This window comes from Molossus molossus, unplaced genomic scaffold (assembly GCF_014108415.1).
Source record: "Molossus molossus isolate mMolMol1 unplaced genomic scaffold, mMolMol1.p scaffold_m16_p_12, whole genome shotgun sequence".
NCBI lineage: Eukaryota > Metazoa > Chordata > Mammalia > Chiroptera > Molossidae > Molossus > Molossus molossus.
In genome coordinates, this window is record NW_023425347.1 from 89,041,049 (window position 1) to 89,062,152 (window position 21,104).

Consider the following 21,104-nt stretch of genomic DNA (forward strand, 5'->3'; position numbering starts at 1 on the left):
TTTAATTCTAGCTAGCATTTTTTAAGGCTTGCACCTGCCAGCCTCATGCTCGTCTGTTTATGAACAGTACCTCATTCAGTGTTGAGAACAATCCACGAGGTAAGTTTCCTCATCAGTCCTGTTTACAGGTGAGGTAAGTGAGGCTCAGAGAGGTGAAGTCACTTGCCAAAGCTCACACAGCAAATACTAGTGGCATAGTTTGGATTGGAACCCAGAAAGTGTGATTCCAGATCCCGGAGGCTCAACTGCTGTGCCAGGCTGACTGTCATAACGTGTCTCGTTGGTGACGTCAGGTAGTTGAGTAGACAGGACAGCATTTCTCATGCTCAGCCTTCCCCCCTCTTCCAACCTCTAAAGATAAGAGCTCCTAACTTTTTCTTTTTATTGATTTTTAGAGAGAGTGGAAGGGATAGGGAGAGACAGAAACATCGATGAGAGAGAACATCAACTGGCTGCCTCCTGCATCAACTGGCTGCCCCCCACTAGGGATCGGGCCCACAACCCTGGCATGTGCCCTGACCGGGAATCGAACCGGCAACCTCCTGGTGCATATAGGTCAACGCTCAACCACTGAGCCACACCGGCTGAGCAAGAGCTCCTAATTTTTCACTCCCCAATACATACCAAGCACTGTGATGGACAACTGACACTTCCTTCCTCTGTTAATTCTCACAGCAGTCTCTGTGAGGCAGGGATTGTTGTTCCCATTTCACAGATGAGGAAACTGAGGCCCAGGAACTATTGGTGTCAGAGCTGGACTGAAAACCTTGGCCTTTGGATTCCATGTTCTGAGTTCTTTCCATATGCCGCATTCTCTCACTCTCTGGAAGGGGCCGCGTGTAGCCCGAGGAGGTGGCCACCTGTGTAACACAGGCCCATTGCACCAAAAGATTTCTGTCTTGGAGGAAAAAGTCCCTCAGCACCGTGCCTCACTGAGTGAGTGCTGGGATTTCTTTTGCTGGAGACAAAGCTTTCATGTCAAACAGGTGTGGAGGGAGGGGGACAGAATGCCCAGGAGACCGAGCTCTGAGAGTCACACTGACCTCTTGGGCTTTACCTAGGGGGCTAAGCTGGGGTTGGGGAAGGGCAGGGGCCAATCTGCAGACAAGGAACTTACCTGCTTCCATCTCTTGCCTGAGGCCCACGCTCGTATCCTCCAGCACATCTTCTGGGAGTTTCTCTCCACCATCATGTAATTAGTAACCAGCATGTCTTGAGCCATCCAGCATCTCACCAAGTACATATGCATAATTTCTAACTAATTCAGGACACAGCACGAACTTCCTTTGTTTTTTTCTGGAATAGTTGTCTCTCCAAGCATCCCTTCCTCTTTTAAGTCCAGTTTTTGTTTCATTTTTTTTGATCCTCACTTGAGGATATTTATTTCAAATATCTTCAGATGGGGAGGGGGCATTAATGTGAGAGAGACACATCGATTGGCTGCCTCTCACACGACCTGAACGTGGACGAACCGCAACCCAGGTACGTGCCCTTGGCCGGAATCAAACCCGTGACTCTTTGGTCCGCAGGCCGATGCTCTAACCGCTGAGCCCAACCGGCCAGGACTCAAGCCCAGTTCTAAACAAAGGCGGAGGACCCAGTACATCGTTCCGTTCCCAGCCTTCCCTCTTTATCCTGTTCTTCTACTGAGTGCCCTTCCATGCAGGAGAGGAAACCGGAGCTGCACCAACCCTTCAGCTCTTTGTTCTTAGGTGACGGGAGGTCAGGTTTGAGGGCTGGAATGTTTGTCTTCCGACAAAGCTCTGTCCTCTTCAGAGCAGCCCTGGGCTAGCATGGAAACTGTGGGGCTCACATGTGCTCTTTTGAGAAGCCAGTGACACCTGGGTCCTTGTTCCTCTTCACCCTCCCCCGTGATGTCAGGAAACAGAGATTCGGGGAGAAGCTGCTGGGAGCGTGGCCGGCCCTCCTGTCCCCACATAAGGAGACACACAGCTCCAGGAACCCCAAACGTAGACTGTGAACAAATGTTTTGGCTTTCAGATGTATTATGGCATATTCTTCCTTTTTACATTTTTATTGTACAAACAATAAAACAAAACAGAAATACCACCTTCCTTCCCACCACTTCTAGCAAGTCAGCTGTTGCCATTTGTCCACATTCCCTGCAGTCTCTCCTCTGTGGGTCTTCCCAGCAAAGGCATCTTCCTGCTTCTCCTCGGCTTAGGAATCAAGAAAATGCGGCGGTGTTCCCTGAGCTCCTCCAGAGGAGTGGGTGGGAGGCCTGTCTGGGATGCAGCATCTGGACACCGCAGTCACTGTGACCCGTGGCCAGGGGCCACTTCCTGCTGGCTGAGCAGAGAGCATGAGGAGGGGCTCTGGCTCCCAGCCCCGTCTCTGTCGGGAATTTGCCCCATAACCTTGAGCGCAGGCCTGCGCCCTTCCTGAGCCTCAGCTTCCTCATCCACTAATGAGAGATGTAACCAGCACCAGCAATTCCCAAAGTGGGTTCCAGGGGATGGTGATAGGCATTACCAGAGAAAAGGGAGCATCGCTAGAGAATTGGGAGCACCTGAAACAAAACTCAGCCCTTTCTTGATTGCAGAGCTTCTTGGAGCCTTAAAATGTGGATCCTAATCTTGTTTTTCTCTGCCAGCTGGATTCACAACCCCCAGGTAACTAGAAGTGATCTTCATCATTATCTTTTTTATGTTTTTATTGATTTGAGAGAGAGAGAGGAAGGGAGAGGGAGAGAGAGAGAAACATCAATCGACTGCCTCCTGCACGCCTCCTACTGGGCATCGAGCCTGCAACCTGGGTATGTGTCCTGACCAGGAATTGGACCAGCAACCTCTCGGTGCATGGGACAGTGCTCAACCAACTGAGCCACACTAGCCAGGGCCGTCATTATCATCTTAGCAGCCCCTAAATGTGGAGTTCTTGCTATGTCCCAGACACCACGCTGTGCATCATGCTGCTTAGCTTACTGAATCCTCACGACAGCTCTGTATTTTATTTTTTAATTTATTTTGTTAATCCTCACCTGAGGATATTTTTCCATTGATTTTTAGATAGAGTAGAAGGGAGGGAGGGAGGGAGAGAGAGAACAAATTGATGGGAGAGAGACACATCCTCCTGCACAACCTGACCAGGGCCAGGGATGGAACCTGAAACCCAGGTACATGCCCTTGACTGGGAATCAAACCCTCGACCCTTCGGTCTGTGGGCTGACGCTCTAACCACTGAGCAAAACTGGCCAGGGCAGCCCCGTATTTTGTCAATAAGGAAACTGAGGCACAAAGAGGTCAGGTGACTCACCTGAGGTCGTATAAGAGGCTCAGACAAAACTAGGGTGCCCATTCTGGAGTCCCAGACACCACAGTGCTTGCTATGATCTGACCTCACCATGGAGGCTGTTTCCTGTCTCCGATATGTGACTGACCCCAAATGCCCAACTGAAATTCCCTCAAATGTCACTGAAGTGCCCGACCTCTGTGCAAGTCCAAGGAGAGGAACAGATGGCCCCGAGTCTCTTCAGGCTTCAGGGAGAGGCTCCCTCTCCTCCTGTGCCCCTCCGCAAGTGGCTGGCTGGCCCTTGACCATGCCACATATCTACCAGGAGCTCAAGAGCACAGACATGAAGTACCGGAATCGTGTGCGCAGCCGGATTAGCAACCTCAAGGACCCCAGGAACCCTGGCCTGCGGCGGAACGTGCTCAGTGGGGCCATCTCCACCGGCCTCATTGCCAAGATGACAGCAGAGGTAAGGGCTGGGGCCTGGAGCTCTGCGCACTGGGGTGGGAGGCCAGGCCCCTCCGGCTTTGCCCAGTTCTGAGGGGCAGTGGCTTGTGACCCCGTGGAGACGAGCCAGGGGCTCTTACCGTCAGGCCGTCTCTGACTCCGTCTGTCAGGGCTTCTGGACCGTCAGGATCGTGAACACGGCTAATACCTATTAGGCACTGTGCTGAGCACTTGAGACACACTGACCAGTTCTGTCCTCACACCAACTAGGGTACAAAGGTTTATTATCCCCATTTTATAGATGTGGAGGCTGAGGCTCAGAGGAGTTAACTGACTTGCCTATACACACAGCTAGAAAACATTCACGCCAGGAGGCAAGCTCTCGGGTCTCAGAGCACCCACTCTTTACTGCTTTGTTATCTGCCTCCCTCTCCTGCCTCGTTCAGTCCTGTAGCCCAGTACCCAGCTCGGGGCCCAGCCGGAACAGGAGCCTGTCTCCACCGAGCACAGTCCAGGGTAGGGAGACACACACGCTTACAAATATGTGTAAGACAGGTGGTAAGTGCCATGATAGAGCCATCATGGGAACTTAGAGGAAGGAAGGATCGATCCAGCTTGAAAGGCTCAGAAAGGGCAGGAAAAGGTCTGTTGGAGGAAATTACACACTTGGGAGCCGTGCCAAACTGGCTGAGTTTGAATTCTGTCTCTGCCACGTAACTGTGATCTTAGACAAGCCACTTAACCTCTCTGTGCCTCAGTTTTCTCATCTGTAAAATGGGAATAATAACAATAGCAATCTCATCAGCATAGAATGAGTTTAGAAGGTCAATACATGAAAAACCCTCCCCAGAATTAGTATATGATTCTATATATACCAACAATTTCATGTAACTGTCAGCACAGTGCCATGAATGAGAAGATATTATCCCCACTTTATGGATGAGGAAACTGAGGCCACACACAACTCATAAGTGACAGATGAGGATGTGAACCCAGAACTGTTTATTTCAGAGGCTGTATCTTGGAAAGAAAGACCTTGCACACACCCTCAGGTATGAGCGGCCAGAGCTAGCAGAGGGATTCCCCACAAGCACCTGGAGATGGCGCCACTAAGCACTAGCAACTGCAAGTGGCCCAGAGAAGGGGAGGGGAAAGGCCTGACATCCTAGAGTTGGGGTGTGCCTCGGGGTGTCTGGGAGTCCTCCAAAACCGCTGGCAAGAGTGGGCCTCTGGCCCTGGCCGGTTTGGCTCAGGGTTTAGAGTGTCAGCCCGAGGACCAAAGAGTCTCGGGTTCAATTCTGGTCAAGGGCACGTACCTTGGTTGCGGTTCGATCCCTAACCCTGGTTGGGGTTGTTCGGGAGGCAACCAATCGATGTGTCTCTCTCACATTGATGTTTCTCTCTCTTTCTCTCTCCCTCTTCCTCCCTTCCACTCTATCTGATAATCAATGGAAAAATATCAGATTAAAAAAAAAAAAAAAGAGTGGGCCTCTATGTGTGTGTGGTGTGTGTGTATACAGTCTGTGTGTATGTGTGGTGTGTGCAGTTAGTGTATGTGTGGTGTATGTAAATGTGGTGTGTGAGTGTTATGCAGTGTGTATGTACATTTTCACTGACTTCCTCGAATACCCAGAATAAGAAAGATCATAGCCTTATCTTTCGGATAAAAATGAGGAAATTGGCACAGGGTTATCTTTCTGCTTAATTTAAGATACCTGATCTTTGCCCGGCTTATGTGGCTCAGTGGATTGAGTGTCATCCCATGGACTGAGAGCTCCTAGTTCTATTCCCAGTCAGGGCACATGCCTGGGTTGTGGGCTCGATCCCCAGTAGAGGGCGTGTGGGAGGCAGCTGATCCACGTTTTTCACACTGATGTTTCTCTCTCTCTCCCTTCCCCTCTCTAAAAAAAATAATAATAAATCAATACAAACATTTTTTTTAAAAAACATCTGATCTGTTTAGGTAAATAGCAGTGTATGCCCACTTACAAATTGCAGCCTGGCTTTACAGCATATACTCCTCCCCTGCAAAGTGAAGCCTTGTGTTTGTTTTCTGTGCCCCTCACTCTGTGGCTCTGGCGTCCCTCTGCTTCTTTGTGTGTGTGTGCTGTGGGGATGCTATCAAGAGGCTGTCTTACAGGCAATTCCAGAGCCATGTTGAGAAACCAGGCCCAAGGGAACCAGGAACAAGGTTTGGCACCAGTTTGAGCCAAACCCCACGAGTTCCCAGAAGCTAGAGGTCAGAACAGAGCTGAGCATCTGGATTGGGACAGAGACAGGCCCCAGAAGTCCCAGCAAAGCAATTAGCCAAGCCAGACATGGCTGAAGTCAGGCCCCGCCCCAGAACTGTTCACTAGAACAGGACAAAGGAATCAGGAGATCAACCCAGGCCCAAAAAGAGGAGAGCAAGCCAGGAAGCTAGCAGGCCCTTGACAAGGGACTGCCAGGGCCAGCTGCTAAGGATACCCCTGCCAGCAGCCCAGGCAACATGGATGCCAAGGATATCTTCCTCCTGGGGTCATCTTTTGCTCCGGGCAAGAAGTTTCTACAAGTATAGGAGCATTTTCACTCCAATAAGAAAAAGCAGCTTGGTGTTGGGCTGCTTGCTGTGCTGGGGCTCAGAGGGCAGGGAGCCGCTGTGCTGGGGCTCAGAGGACAGGGAGCCCTGTGCTGGGGCTCAGAGGGCAGGGAGCCCTGTGCTGGGGCTCAGAGGGCAGGGAGCCCTGTGCTGGGGCTCAGAGGGCAGGGAGCCCTGTGCTGGGGCTCAGAGGGCAGGGAGCCGCTGTGCTGGGGCTCAGAGGACAGGGAGCCCTGTGCTGGGGCTCAGAGGGCAGGGAGCCCTGTGCTGGGGCTCAGAGGGCAGGGAGCCCTGTGCTGGGGCTCAGAGGGCAGGGAGCCCTGTGCTGGGGCTCAGAGGGCAGGGAGCCACTGTGCTGGGGCTCAGAGGGCAGGGAGCCCTGTGCTGGGGCTCAGAGGGCAGGGAGCCGCTGTGCTGGGGCTCAGAGGGCAGGGAGCCCTGTGCTGGGGCTCAGAGGACAGGGAGCCCTGTGCTGGGGCTCAGAGGACAGGGAGCCCTGTGCTGGGGCTCAGAGGGCAGGGAGCCGCTGTGCTGGGGCAGCCTGGGGCAGCGGATGGCTGTGTGGATGGACATCCTCTCCACGTGCCTGTCTCCCGAACTCCTTTGTCTCTTTCCTTGCCCATTCGATTCTCTCACTTTTCCTTCTCTCTTTTCCTCTCTACCCAGACATATCAAAGAATGGCCTAGATTCTGAGATATCCATTAGGACTGTTCAGTGGACATACTGTCGGCCCCACAGCAGAGGGATTTTGTCTGCTCGCTCTTCACCCAGCATTGAGCCCAGTGCCTGGCAACAAATTTTATCAAATTCACACTTGGGGCCCTTCTCTAACCGTGTATACAGCATGAGGAGTGTTCTCTCCTACCTTCATTTTCCTACCTTATTTTCTATATCACCGCATTTACTGCGTGTGTCTTTGGTGCTGTCTCCTACATGAGTTAGAGCAGAGGCAGGTAAATGGTTGGTGAGTGGATAGATTTTTTCCTCTGGTTTTGTTTCTTAGGTAGCACGCAAGACCATCTTTCCACAATCTGAGCCCCAGCCATGTCTCCCACACTCCTCACTCCGAGCTCCACTCCAAACGCCCTTCCCCAAACACGGATTCTGTCCTCTGATCTTTTGCATGGACTATTCTCTAAGTCTAGAATGTGCCATCCCCCCTGGGAAGTCCTGCTTATCTTTCACGGCTGGTGAAGGTGTCAGCTTCCTTCATAAGCTTCTCCTGCCCCCAGGCAGTTAGCCCCACACTGGAGGGGGCGGGGCTCTCCTTGCACTTCTGTGCCTTTGTTTTGTACCTCATAGGCTATCTTGAGGTTTTGTGTAAATGCTTGGCTACTGCACCAAATTAACGTTACCTGGGGACAGGAAGGGTGGGGGCGGCTCAGAGGCAGTGGTGTACTGAAACCGGCTCCTACCAACTCAAGAGAGATGGTTATGTGTAACTATTCCCAACTCTGCTTTCAGTTACATCGCATTAGTAGCTTGAAATTGGCCGTGATGGCCTGGCCGGTGTGGCTCAGTGGCTGAGCGTCGACCCATGTACCAAGAGGTTGCCAGTTCGATTCCTGGTCAGGGCACATGCCCAGGTTGTGGGCCTGATCCTCAGTGGGGGGCATGCAGGAGGCAGCCAATCGATGTTCTCTCTTCAATGTTTCTATTTCTCTCTCCCTCTCTCTTCCTCTCACTCTCTCTAAAATCAATAAAGAAAAAAAAGAAATTGGCCGTGATGGAAATATTTACACATGGAAACATAAATACTACAAATCAGCCAGTTTACCAGCACATCAGTGCAGTTAAAGACATTCAATAAATTGGCATCTAATAGATTTTGTTTATTTATGTTTGTTAATCCTCACCTGAGGATATTTTTCCATTGATTTTTTAAAAAAATATTGCCCTGGCCTGTTTGGCTCAGCAGTTAGAGCATCAGCCCACGGACCAAAGAGTCACAGGTTCAATTCTGGTCAAGGGGACGTAATTTGGTTGCATTTAGATCCCTGTCCCTGTTGGGGTCATGCGGGAGGCCACCAGTCAGTGTGTCTCTCTCACATGGATGTTTCCCTTTCTCTCTCCTTCCCTCTCACTCTATCTGAAAAAAAAATCAATGGAAAAATATCCTCAGGTGAGGATTAAAATAAAATTTAAATATATATATATATATATGTTTATATTGATTTTTTAGAGTGAGAGGAAGGGAGGGAGAGAAACATTGATTGGCTGCCTCCTGCATGCCCCCTATTGGGAATCGGGCCCACAACCTGGGCATGTGCCCTGACCAGGAATCGAACTGGGACCTCTCAGTCCATAGGACAATGCTCAATCCACTGACCCACTCCTGCTGGGCGCCATTGATTTTTTTGATAGAGTGGAAGGGAAGGAGGGAGGGGTGACAATTGATGGATGTGTCACTCTCATTAATGTGAGTGACTCATCCACTGATTGTCTCCTGCATAACCCAAACCAGGGCCAGAGATCAAATCTGAAACCCAGGTAGTGCCCCTGACTGGAAATTGAACCTACAACCCTTTGGTCCGTGGGCCAGTGCTCTAACCGCTGAGCCAAACCAACCAGGGCCATCCAGTAGATTTTTTTTCTTTATTGATTTTAGAGAGAGAGAGAGATAGAAACATCGATGAAAGAGCACATCAACTGGCCGCCTCCTGCCTGCCCCCCACTGGGGATTGGGCCCACTACCTGGACATGTGCCCTAACCTGGAACGAAACCAGCGACCTCTAGGTGCATGGGTCGAAGCTCAACCACTGAGCCACACCAGCTGGGCATCCAACAGATTTTAAATGAACGAATGCATTATGCTCTGGGAAATCCCCCCCAAATAAAAGTCAGCTGCTTTTTGCTTATATGACGTTGGCTTGACTTGCTTTTCTATATACCCCGTCATTGGTTAGGACCTATTCCTTGAATTTAACACAGTAGGATTTAAACATTCGTGTGCACCAGAATAACGGGGGCACTAGTAAAAATGCGTATTCCTGGGCCTTCCCTTCGCGGTTTGGATTCCTGGGAATCTGCATTTTGTCATGAAGCCCAAGTAGTTATAGTGCAGTGGTCAGCATTAGATTAAGTGGTCACTAAAATCATCTGACCTTTGTGCCAATCTGCTCTCCGTGGTTCAAGTGTCAGGATAGAAAGCAACAATGGAAGTGTTTAGCCACTCCCAAATCCTCACTCATTTTAGCATTAGCCTCTGCTGTCCTCCTTCCCCCAAACCAACCTTGACTAGAGTTCCCCCAGGTTTGAGTGTCCCCCTCTCTGCTCTCCTCTGGCAGAAGCTTACAGGGAGTCAAACGGCCAGGGAGGTGGCTGAAGAAGGGAAGGACCTAGATAATGCGGATACTAAGTGTCTGCAGTGAGTTGACACAAGACAGGAGAGTCCGTTCTGTAGGAACTTAAAGATGTCTATGACCCACTTACAGGTAGGCCGTCAGTGGTGTGAACCCAGGTGTTTCAGGTCCTGCGTGGGTGGGGACAGCAACGGCAAGTCATAGTGAGACCCAGGTTCCCACAGGGCAGACTGGGCTGGGCAGTGATCACAGCTTGGACTGGCCCTGGGTCACGTCCAGACTGGAAGGATGAGGAGAACATCATAGATCAGGCGGTCACTGGTCAAGTCAGCTTAAGCAGGAAGGTTCAGGCATGTGCCTAAGGCCCTGGCAAGGCAGGGTGAGACCAGATCGGAGGGGCAGAAGCTGTGTGCCTTCTGCTCCCCTGTACACGCCCTTCTGCACTTGGCCCAGCCAGAGCCCCCCAGGTTGGCCCTTCCTCCCAAAGGCAGAATGGAAACTCTTCAGGTATGACCTTTTTCCAGCTGGGGCAGGGCCAGGAGTCCAGGCCTCCTCCAGCTCCTGGTACTCCATCCAGCATGTCCCCCCTCCTCTGTTCTGGCTCTCTAGAAATGAGGTGTGGGGCCGGGCCCCTGGGACTCTCCAGCCCTGAAGGACAGAAATGTTTCTCTGCAGGAAATGGCCAGCGATGAGCTGCGGGAGTTGAGGAACGCCATGACCCAGGAGGCTATCCGGGAGCACCAGATGGCCAAAACGGGCGGCACCACCACCGGCCTCTTCCAGTGCAAGAAATGCAAGAAGAAGAATTGTACCTATAACCAGGTAGGGTGACAAGGAGAGGGGCCCAGGGTAGAGGAAGCTACAGGGCATAGAGCTGGAGAACCAGAGAGAACCCAGGGAAGAGCCAGAGGGGGAAAGTGTTAAAACTCCAGGCTGCAGAGAAAAGGGCAAATTTTGGTGCACCAATATGTACCCTAGAAAATGCTCTTCTGCATGTACAATCACCCAGATTTGTGTCTGTGAGGCTGGGCCCGTGTGTTCTGGCTGGGCCGGCAGCAAGACTCAGAGGAGCTAGACTCCCAGGGCACAGCACTGTAGAGTCACAGGGGTTTGGAAGGGAACGTGGCAATATAAAACTCAGCTCTTTCACTTTACACACAGGGAAACTGAGGCCCAGACAGGGGACAAGCTTTGCAGCTTTGTCCAAGATGGCAAAGATGGTCAGTGGCAGAGATAGTAATAAATCTAGATCTGGACCTTTCTGCCTCCATCACAGCCAACTTGGTGTGTAAAGCCTAAGGGATCCAGCCCCGAGGACTAAGGGTGAAGACCGCTGCCCCTGTGTGGGGAGCCATGTAAGGCTATGGAGGCCCCTTCTCTGGAAGACTTGAAACCAGAGAACCATCTCCTGTTTCCGGGTGGCACATATCATACCCTTGGGGCACCGATGTTCTTGGATTCTAATTGGTACTTAGTCATTCTGGAACTCTGTTTATTCCTCCATGGGCTCAGCAAGCAAGATTTATCCAGAGCACCTTGCCTGTGGGGATCTGTGGCTACAGCAGAACACAGTCAGCCTTGCCATTCAGCAACCGTCCCTCAGAGACTGTCCATTCAGGAATTCCAAGATGTTGTGCAAGTCCCTGCTCTCCTCCGAGCACATTCCCCTGTGGAGGGTGTGCTTCCTGCTCCTGCCCCCCCAGCTCCCCAGCCAGAAGTAAACTGCCCACTAGCAAAGTTTTCTCTGCACAGAGGAACCCCAGTGTTATCCTTCCTTCGGGTGTCATTGCTCTCCAGTGACGAGGCGGTGCTAAGCTGTGTCCTCCTGGTCAACTGCTGGGCTCCCTCGTTAGCTGGGGACTACCCCCCATCCCGTAGACTCCCAGTGGACATCGTTCATAGCTGAGTTAGCAAAGTGAATGTGCTCTATGTCGTGGCCATCTATAGAAAATCAGAATAGCAATTGTTAAATCTGGAAATGCCATGGATTTGCTGTGGGAAACCCGGTTCCTGCCCTGGAATGGATCAGGTAAGGGGATGAGAAACTAGAAAACGTAACATTAAATGGGCTCATCAGGGCCGCGTGTCTGCACCTGAGGCAGAGAGACGACCACAATGATCCTCAAACCTCATTTTCTCTCTGGGCCTCATTTCTTCTGCCTGTAAAATAGGGAATGAACTAAATGATCTCTAGGGGTGCTTCCTGCTCACCCAAAAGGGCATGTTCAGAGGTGAGTCAGGGAATACTTCCTGTACGAGATGAGTCTAGAGGCAAGAGAGGAGAAACAGTTCAGAAGGATCAACAAGAGTAAAAGTGCAAAGTCAGGTTGAGCCAGTGAGATACTGGAAGTGAGCTGACAGACCTGCAAGAGGAGGAGAAGAAATACATTTTAGAGTTCTCAGTGATAAAGGAATTGCCACAGTGGGATGGCAATAACAGTGCTGAGCTCTGGGATTTGGACCTACTCCTGCAGGCAGTGGGAGCTATAGCAGGTCCTAGAGCAGGGGAGTGACTTCATGAGTGGTCTTCTCTCTGTCTCAGGTGCAGACACGCAGCGCTGATGAGCCCATGACTACCTTTGTCTTATGCAATGAGTGTGGCAATCGCTGGAAGGTCTGTATCTTTCTCCCTCTCCACCCCCTACCCCATCACCCACAGACACTGCCCCACATAAGGAGTAGGGTACTCACAGCCAAGAAGGGGCCTCGTGCTCAGGGGCTCACCAGCCTGTACAGAGTGGGTCTGCAGAGCTGGAGAGCATGGCAGGTTGCTGGTGGCAAGGCAAGGAAAGAGTGCACGTGCATGTGTTCCTTCGGTAAGGCCCCTGGCTGGGAGAAGGGGAAGCAGCCCACATTTTATCAGAGAACGGGCAAGTTAATCATTTTAGCACAGAGGGAATCAGTCGCTCCCCACCCCGTCCTCCAGATCCACAGAGGAAAAACAACAGCACTCTGCATTTGGACCACACCTCTTTACAAGTACTTTACCAGATGTTATTTCCTTTGAACCCGGCCACAGCCAGGGACGAGGAAGGCTGAGCCGTCAGAGGGGCGGGCCTAGCTCCCCCATGCTCCCAGGTCATCCTCCCTTCCCAAGGCAGCTCTGAAAAAGTTTACACTACCTAAGGCTGTAACCTGGGCTGCCCCAGCTCCTGCAAAGTCAGAGGTTTTGTTTTCAGATATGGGAGCCAAGCAAAGACTCCTCCAGAAAGCTCCTTCCTGCCATGTCTTCTGAAGGAACTCAGTGTGGTCCTGTGATTAATGTCAGTTTCCAGTACCACCTGACTTGCATGTGCAGTGTGTGATGTCTGGGCCACCAGGCAGGCTGTGGGTACTCCAGACATTCTAAAGTTCTTAGCAAGGAGCCCCAGGCTGAGCATGGGCCTGGGTGTCGGGAGCCCTGGTTTCAGGTCTCCACTCTGCCCTACTCGCTGTGTGACCCTGAGCATCTTAGTCCCTCCCTGGGCAAAGGGCGATGATAATGCTTTTCTCCAGTGACTGACGTGAAGGTGATTACATCTGCACACACACTTGGCAAACAGCTATGAGAAACATTCCTTTATACTACTACTCTCACTTTCGGACGAGGAAACCGAGCTACCGAAATGCTTCACAAGCATAAGGTCACACAGTTTGGAGCATGAAAGACAATGCTCCAATTTCCCAATCCACTGAGTTCCTCCAACTTTACTGAGGACCTCGATGGCCCTGAGGCCTCCTTAGATCTGCTGTCTTTGTAAATGTAAAAGTCAGATGATTGTGTGTTTCCCCTTCATTCATCTACTGCGCACTTAAGAAGAAGACCAGTACAGTGGCCTAGTGGTGTAGAGCATGGGCTTCGGCATCAGGTTCAGATCCTTGTTTTATTACTTACAAAGTGACTTTGCTAAGTGACCTGAACTCTCTACGCCTGGATTTCCTCCTCTATGAAATGGGGGTATTAATATCCAGCCCACAGAGCTGCTCTGGGGATTAGGGAAGGTCATACACAAGAAGCATTAGTGGGGCCTCTGATAGCTCATGTGGTATCTTTGTCAAGTTAGGAAAAGGGGTCCCTGCCTTCAGACCGACCCAGCCTTGCACCTGGGTACAGAGTTTGGCAAACAGCAGAGGCTGAGTTTTAGCTTCAACCTGCCCCTGTCACCAGGCTGTCTTGTACAGTGAACAACCTACATAGCCACACAAAAAAGCCCTGAGCACCTATGTTTCTGGTGCATAGAAACCACCATCTGTCTTAGTCTGAGTTTGTCACCTACTAGTGTTATGGGAGCTTAGGCAAATCACTTAACCTCTCTGGGTTGCTTCCCTACCTGTGAAAATGGGAGTGCCTGCCTCCCAGGGTGATTGTGAGGACAAAATGAGTTAACACATGTTAATGCTGCCTCGCCTGGAATAAGTGCCCAATAAATGATAGCTCTTGTCATTGTTACCTTGGGGAGAGGACATTCTGCCGGCTGCAAACCCAGCTCCTCCTCCCTTCTTCCTCGTAGTTGGCGAGGCTGGGCCCACTACAGGTGGCAGCTACATGGCTTCTGACCACGTTTTCAGGTAGTGTCCATTGCCATGTGGCAGGCTGAACATCTAACCGAGTGATTAGTGATGATCACAGTGATATATTTTGACCATGAATCGAGAACACATCACGCGTCTGGCATCAAATTTCCATTCATTTATCACCTGATATCCTTCTTGCATTGCCGGCATCAGGATCCCTTTTTACAGCTGAGTGATTTGCTCTGGTCTGTGTGGCTCCAGACCTTACCTTCTTTTTCATGTCCCCTCCCCTAGCCTCCTTGGGTGACACAGGGAAAGCTCTAAAATTGTGTTGCCTTTTTGGTTTTGTAGTTCTGCTGATAGAACTGCCAGCCAGGATGTCAGTGAACAAGCTGAGGAAGAACAAGGAAAAAGCACTAAGCCATCGTAACTGGAGAAAAAAAATAAAAATTAAAATGAAGAAAAATGCTGAACTCTGAATGGGGTACTAGGGATCAGAGGGAGGATCCTTTTGCAAGTTCATCATCAGTGACTAATAATGATTGGCTAACAGAGGGGCCTAATTGGGGTACCATGCTAAGAGTCTGTGCTGACAAACCTCTTGGAGAAGCTCAGACACTCGTGTCCAATCTTGAACAGTGGGCTGGCAGACCTTTGCTTTGAGTCCCTTCCCTCACAGCCAAACCTCTCAGCCCTTTCTGAATTGAAAAATAAAAGACTGATGCCAATCTTACCCCAGCCCACCGCAGAGCCACCACACTCACAGGACACTGGGCACACGATTTGGCGCAGGCAGATATGACGTCCACGCCATGTGGAGAGATTTCTTCCCTTCTCCGCATCTTTCCCCAAACTCCATCATTCCCTGTTCATACTGGCTTTGGGGGATCATCCAGGGAACAGATCATCTGAAACTGAGTCTTTCTGCCGAAGGGTGCGGCGGTGCCCCTCAGTTGCACGGCCTTGGCAGGGACTGAGCCTCGGAGCCTGCCCAGGCCTGGCAGTGCCTTCCCCACGGCTCCATCTGTGGCCCAAGCTTCAGAGGAAGTCTTCAGGGAGGGTCCTTGTCATGCTTCTCCCCTGATGACACCGGCTTGCTTTTTAAGCTGATAGGAATTATAGGCAAAGCTGGAATCTTCTGGAAGAGCCTTGGGAGCAGGTCTGGTGGGCCCATCCTGGGTCTTAGTCTCTAACTATCCCTGGCCTTCTGGCAGCCTCAGCCTGAGCCTCCTGGGCTCTGTTTCCTAAAAGGGCTGACATGCGGGGCCTGGGAACTCTAGGGAGCCTGGGCGAGTCACTTACCCTCTCTGAGCTGTGTCCTTACCTGTAAAAACAGGAGTAGTTCTATGCCTACCTCACAGGGTGATTGTGCAGAGGCCGCTGGATCTCCATGCGCCTTGCAGCACCCTTAGGGCAGCTGTTCAGAGTAACTTCAGCCCAAGTTCTTTATACGCCTTGGGCATCATCCACTCTGAACTGGTTATCACCCACCCCCTTGTACCAGCCAAGCGCCTCCTCCTGGATGAAGCCTGTGAACAAACTGCACAGAAATCTGCCGCCATCTTCAGTTTTTCAACAGTCAGATTTGGAGCGGGTCCTTTGGAAGGCTTGAAAATCCTCTCACAGAAGATCCAACACACACAGTCCATAAATGGCAGAACCAGGACCGAAACCCAGGTCTCCCGTTTCCTGTCATTGTGCTCGATGCAATGAGAGATCCCGGACCAAACACAATGCTTGACGCATATACCTTCCAGGAATTCCCAGCCTGGAAAGAAATCCCAGGCTCAGACTTCCACACCAGACGGGATGTGCCACACGCCTGAGGTACAATTATTACCCACAGAAGTGGGGATGGGTGTTGCTTAGATACCCAGGAGCTCCTTAAACTTTAATATGGGGGAGAATCTGCCTGGCCAGTGTGGTTCAGTGGTTGAACATTGACCCATGCACCAAAAGGCCGCCAGTTCAATTCCCGGTCAGGGCACATGCCCAGGTTGTGGGCCCGATCCCCAGTGGGGGGCATGCAGGAGAAGGCCAATCGATGTTCTTACTCATCAATGTTTCTATTTCTCTCTAAAATCAATAAAGAAAAAAAATATATATATGGGTGGGAATTCCCTGGGGTTATTAAAGTGCAAATTTTGATTCCATGGTCTGGGTGGGGCCTGAGATGTGCCCTTTCCAACAAGCTCCCAGGTGCTGCCCATGCTGCTGGTCCACACTTGAGTAATAAGGGTTGAGATGTCCAGATTTTTCTCTACATTATCCAATCCTCCATCTAAATGTCTAGAAAACAAAAGTGGGACAAAATAGCAACTATCCATTTAATAATGTCAATAAATGTTACTTTTGGGCTGTTTAAAGATGGCACCTTGGGGTGATTTTCAGTAGTCACTATCTAAATATCCATTGTGCTCCTGGTGTCATAGGGATTTACAGCCTAGGAAAAAATACAGAACTGAATCTCCACCCTCAATGACTTGACTGTTTACAAGAGAGATGAGTCCGAATAAACAGCAAAAGGACAGGTCGGCTCCAGTCCACTCATCTACACAGCATACACCTACATTCACTAAAGGACACAGAAAAGCCCGAATAGGCCTCAGACTGTGATCACCAGCAGGTGTCAACACCCTCCCAACTGGTCTGTGTCCACCCGGACCCACTGCGCAGACCAGAATAGATGTTTCAAAATTGCAAATCTGGTCATGTTACAGCCCCTCCACTCTCCCACTCTCACTTAAAACCTTCCATTCCCACCCCCACCCCCACTCCACCCCCCAGCCCCGCTCCTGGCTTGTCTACAAGGCCCCGCAGGGCTGGCCTCTGCCTCGCCCCCACACTCTGTGCTCCAGCCACACTAGCCATGCTGTGCTCGTCCTTGTCCCACAGTCACCGCACACACGCTGTTTGCTGGAGCACACGATTTAACCCCATCTCGACCATATCAAAGATGACAAGAAGCTGCCTGCAGCCTGTTAGATCATCCTGCAGTAGCCTGATCTCAAAGATGAGGAGGATGTGAACTGCAAGGGAGTTAGCGTGAACTTCTGCCACCCAGGAAGGCTTCCTAAGGGAGGGGAGCTGGCTGCCTAGCAGGAGGGAAAAGACAAGGTCAGGGGAGGTGAAACAGAGGCGACATGCTTGGGATGGAGGGCAGAGGTCTCACCAGGAATGCTATGGCCAAAAGACCTTGAAACTGAAAGTACATTCAAGATCCTATGACACATTTAGAAGATGTTTTGAAAGGTTACAGGAACCTGAAATATTATATGGAATGAAAAGTCTTTCTTAGTAGTCTCATCCAGACGACCAAATCTCTAACTTTAGCTCTGAGGTTTCTCGAGCTCTAGACTCGAGTCACCAAGTGCCTATTTGAATATCTCCCCCAACTACCCGCCCTGGTCCTCTCAATACAATTATCCTGAAATTGAACTCACATCTTCTCTTTCTTAAATTCCCCTCCTGCCTTTTTTCTCTTCCTCAACTACTAGTTCATTACTGAGGACCATCTTGGACCCTTCTCCTTTCCCCTCTTCACTTTATCAGTTACCAATTGTATAGCCTCTCCCTTGTCCAACCCTTCTCTCCATTGCCATCACTATCAATATTGTCTTTCAGGTTTTCTTTTTTCTTGGACTTATGCAAAGACCTTCTGCTTGTCTCCCAGTTCAAAGCATTTCCTACCTTCCCTGCGTGGCTCTGAGCACCGCTTCCCTAATTACCTCCAGTGAATTTCGACCAGCTATCAAAGAAAATGCAAACTCCTTGGTGTGGCTTTCAAAGCTCCCCTCCATCTGCCTTCTGCCTGTCTTTGGTGGCTTATCTTCCAACCCAGTTATCCATTTTCTCCAGCCTAAGGGAAATAATGCCCTGTTTTTGAAAACCTGCTGTACCTCCCCAAATGTGACTGCCTCTTCGGATTCTCCCTCCCCCACTCTATCCAAATCTTACCCATTCTTCCAGGCTCATCTCAGGTGTACTGCACATCTCCTGTGAAGTCTTCTGGCCACAAAAGGTGCTTGCTCAGAACTCCTACAGTGCTGTGAAACTCTAATAATTATACTGCATTCTACCATGGTGATGATGATTTCTTTGTATAATAGTGTCTGTTGTTAATAACCTATCAGTTCCTAAACATTTGCTAGGTGAGTATCTTGGACACCTTTTGTAACTTCTCCATGCCTTCTTTTTTAATCTGTAAAATGGTGTAATAGGACCTAACTCAAAGAATTGTTGTGAGGGCTCATTAGAATCATTCCTGACACAAAGCACCTGATTAGTAAACATTAGCTGTTGTTATTATGAGTAGAGGGGAATACTTTATATTGTTCAACCAACCCTCGGACCCTATGAACTAGGTTACTATTATTATACCCTTTCTTAATTGTAAAATATACATAACATAAAATTTACCATCTTAACCATTTTTAAGGGTACATACAGTTCAGTAGTGTTGAATACATTCACATTGTTATCCAGCCAATTTCCAAAGCTCTTTTCATCTTGTAAAACTGAACCTCTATACCTATCAAACAACAATCTTCATTTCCCCCTCCCCCAGCCCCTGGCAAGCACTATTCTACTTTGTGTCTGTGAACTGTATTATTATATACTTTTTACAGACTGAGAAAACCAAGACTCAGAAAGTACTTGCTTCTAGGAGACAGAATCTGAACCTACACCCAGACCCGTATTCATGCTCTGAGCCACTCTGAAATATGGTTTCACCTCACAGAGACTGATGCATTTTACTTCCTCCATGACAATGACGGCCACTGTGTACCAAGGCCCTCCTTTGTGCCCATGTGTTTTGCAGCCATTCTCACATTTAATCTCTTTTTTAAATTATTATTTTGAGAGAGGAAGGGAGAGAGAGAGAAACAGTGATTTGTTGTTTCATTTATTTCTGCATTCATTGGTTGCTTCTTGTATGTACCCTGACCAGAGATCAAACGTGGTCTAACCAACTGAGCAACCCGGCCAGGGCCTCTCACATTTAATCTTCACAGCAGCCCTGCAGTCATTGTGGGGGGGTGGTGTCCTATCTTCCAGCACAGTGTCTGGTACAGAGTAGGCACAGTAAGTATGTTTGGTGAGTATGTGCCTATTTGATGCCTGTAAGTAGGCTAAACAAACTAAATAAGTTTTTAATGCAATGGTTTACATTTTTTGAAAATGTTCTCTTAGGAGAAAACCAGCTGAAATGCATGAAGGGCAACTCCCCCCCTCCCCACTCTCCCTGCAGGGTCAATCTGCTCTTCTCACCCCAGGCCAGCCCCCAGCTTCCCCCCATCTGCACCTCATCACCAGCTTTGCTGATCCACAGCCAGAGGCAGAGACAAATAGGAAGGCAGGCAAGGGGACAGGACACTGTCCCTGCTATGCTTCCTCTCCCTGCCACTCCACCCCCACACTCTTCCCTCTAGCCATACCCAATCCTGACCATTCTGGAACACGGTCTGTCCTTTCACGCCTCCATGACTTCGCACATGCTGTTCTTGAAGATGGGAATGCTGTCCCTCCCCTTGTTCTCCACCTCCAAGACTCCTACAGTCTTTGCAAGCCAGCTCGGATGTCATCTCCTCTGTGAAGCTTCCTCTCATACCCCTCAGCTATGAGTCCACCTCTCCTTGGTGCAAACTATTTCATCATCCATATACTATAGCAGCTAGACTGCAAGTCAGTGTGTTTCCCATGTCCCCAATTCCTTGTGCTGCATTGAGGCTTCATCTCTGTTCCTAGCATGGTCAAGAAAAGCCCAGGTCACTTCAGTTATTCGATATTACTGGTATATTGGAAAATGAAGAGATGACAAAACAAGATCACAAATATTAAGGCATATTTTTTAATGTTTAATGCTTCTAATACAAAAAACTACAACATAATTGTGCAGCTCACAAAATAATTATAAAGTTATTAAAACATAATAATTTACAGTGCTCCATGGGCACTGTGGTCTACTTATAAGAAACAAGCTTGAGATATACAAGGAGGGTCTTTGATTAAACTAATCAGTGGATCTGACATAACCTATAACTCCATCTGAAGATCCTGGGCAAATGGTTCCCTTGGCCTCTTTCCCCAGAGACAGGCTGCTGTCTGTGCACCCAGTGTGCTCACTGTTTGCCGAATGATGGGACAAATAGTTTTCCAAATTGGTTACTGAAAACCCACATACAATAAGTATTCCTGAGAAACAATAAAGTCCTGAACCATGAGGCAGGAAGCCACCTCCCTCTCCAGTGACCCAACCCTCAGAGTCCAGCTAAAGGCTGCAACAGGAAGCCCCTCGCTACCTTTCTTTCCTCCCTCTCTTCACTGCCCCGCCCCCAAGGGCACTGAAAGGAGTCATGCTTTCCATCTCTCTCAGCCTCTCCTTTCCACCCTCTGGAGGGTCCCAGGTGAAGAAAGAGCAAAGCACTTACTCACAGGAGGAGGCAAGCAGCCAAGCTGGGTTTAGAGAGTAGCCCTGCCCCCAGCCAGGCCTGGGAATAAAAGAAACAGCAGAGGACAAAGAAGGATTTAAAGCACTGGAGCAACGGGGAAGAAAAGGCCTAAGAAAGTTTACAAAGCAATCTGTCAAAGAAGGGATGAAAAGGGAGTCCTGCTGGGCCGAGGGGCTAGGCAGCTCAGCTCAGCTCACCTTAGGCCCAGTTAGAAACCTGCAATTATTCAGCCAAAGTATGAGCAGATATCCCTCCTCCAGCCCCAGAGGTTTTTCTAAGGGCGAGGCCTTAACTTGCTGGGTTCCTGGCAGCTCCAAATACCTCTGCTCTACTGGGCTCAATTCACCAATTTGCTTGAATCCACCAAACTGGTACAACTTCCAGTTCCCTCTGGATTTCCAGCAGAAACGTTATGTTAGGGTAAGGTCACCAGCAGATCCTCATAGCTATGGAGCCATTCTGACTTCCCAGATTTTCTGAGCCAGTGAAAATATCCACAGGCCTTTTTGGAAGTCTCCCTTGCTGCCCGGGGCAGGATTAATAACAGCTATCATCTGAGTGCTCACTTTAAGTCGCC

The 21,104-nt window shown here is 49.9% G+C and overlaps 1 protein-coding gene across 2 annotated transcripts in view; it reads left to right on the plus strand.

Annotated features, from left to right (window-relative positions):
• The window catches only part of TCEA3 (transcription elongation factor A3), a 36,494-nt gene extending 21,590 nt beyond the window's left edge, over positions 1-14,904 (plus strand). The window contains exons 8-11 of one of the 2 annotated variants that reach the window (XM_036256323.1): positions 3,567-3,721; positions 10,257-10,403; positions 12,124-12,195; positions 14,427-14,548. In XM_036256323.1, coding sequence (XP_036112216.1) covers positions 3,567-3,721; positions 10,257-10,403; positions 12,124-12,195; positions 14,427-14,435 — 383 coding nt within the window. In that variant the 3' untranslated portion in view covers positions 14,436-14,548. Of the gene's footprint in view, positions 1-3,566; positions 3,722-10,256; positions 10,404-12,123; positions 12,196-14,426 lie in introns of both variants that reach the window. The other variant, XM_036256324.1, reaches the window with a different exon arrangement.
• The last annotated feature ends 6,200 nt before the right edge of the window (positions 14,905-21,104 follow it).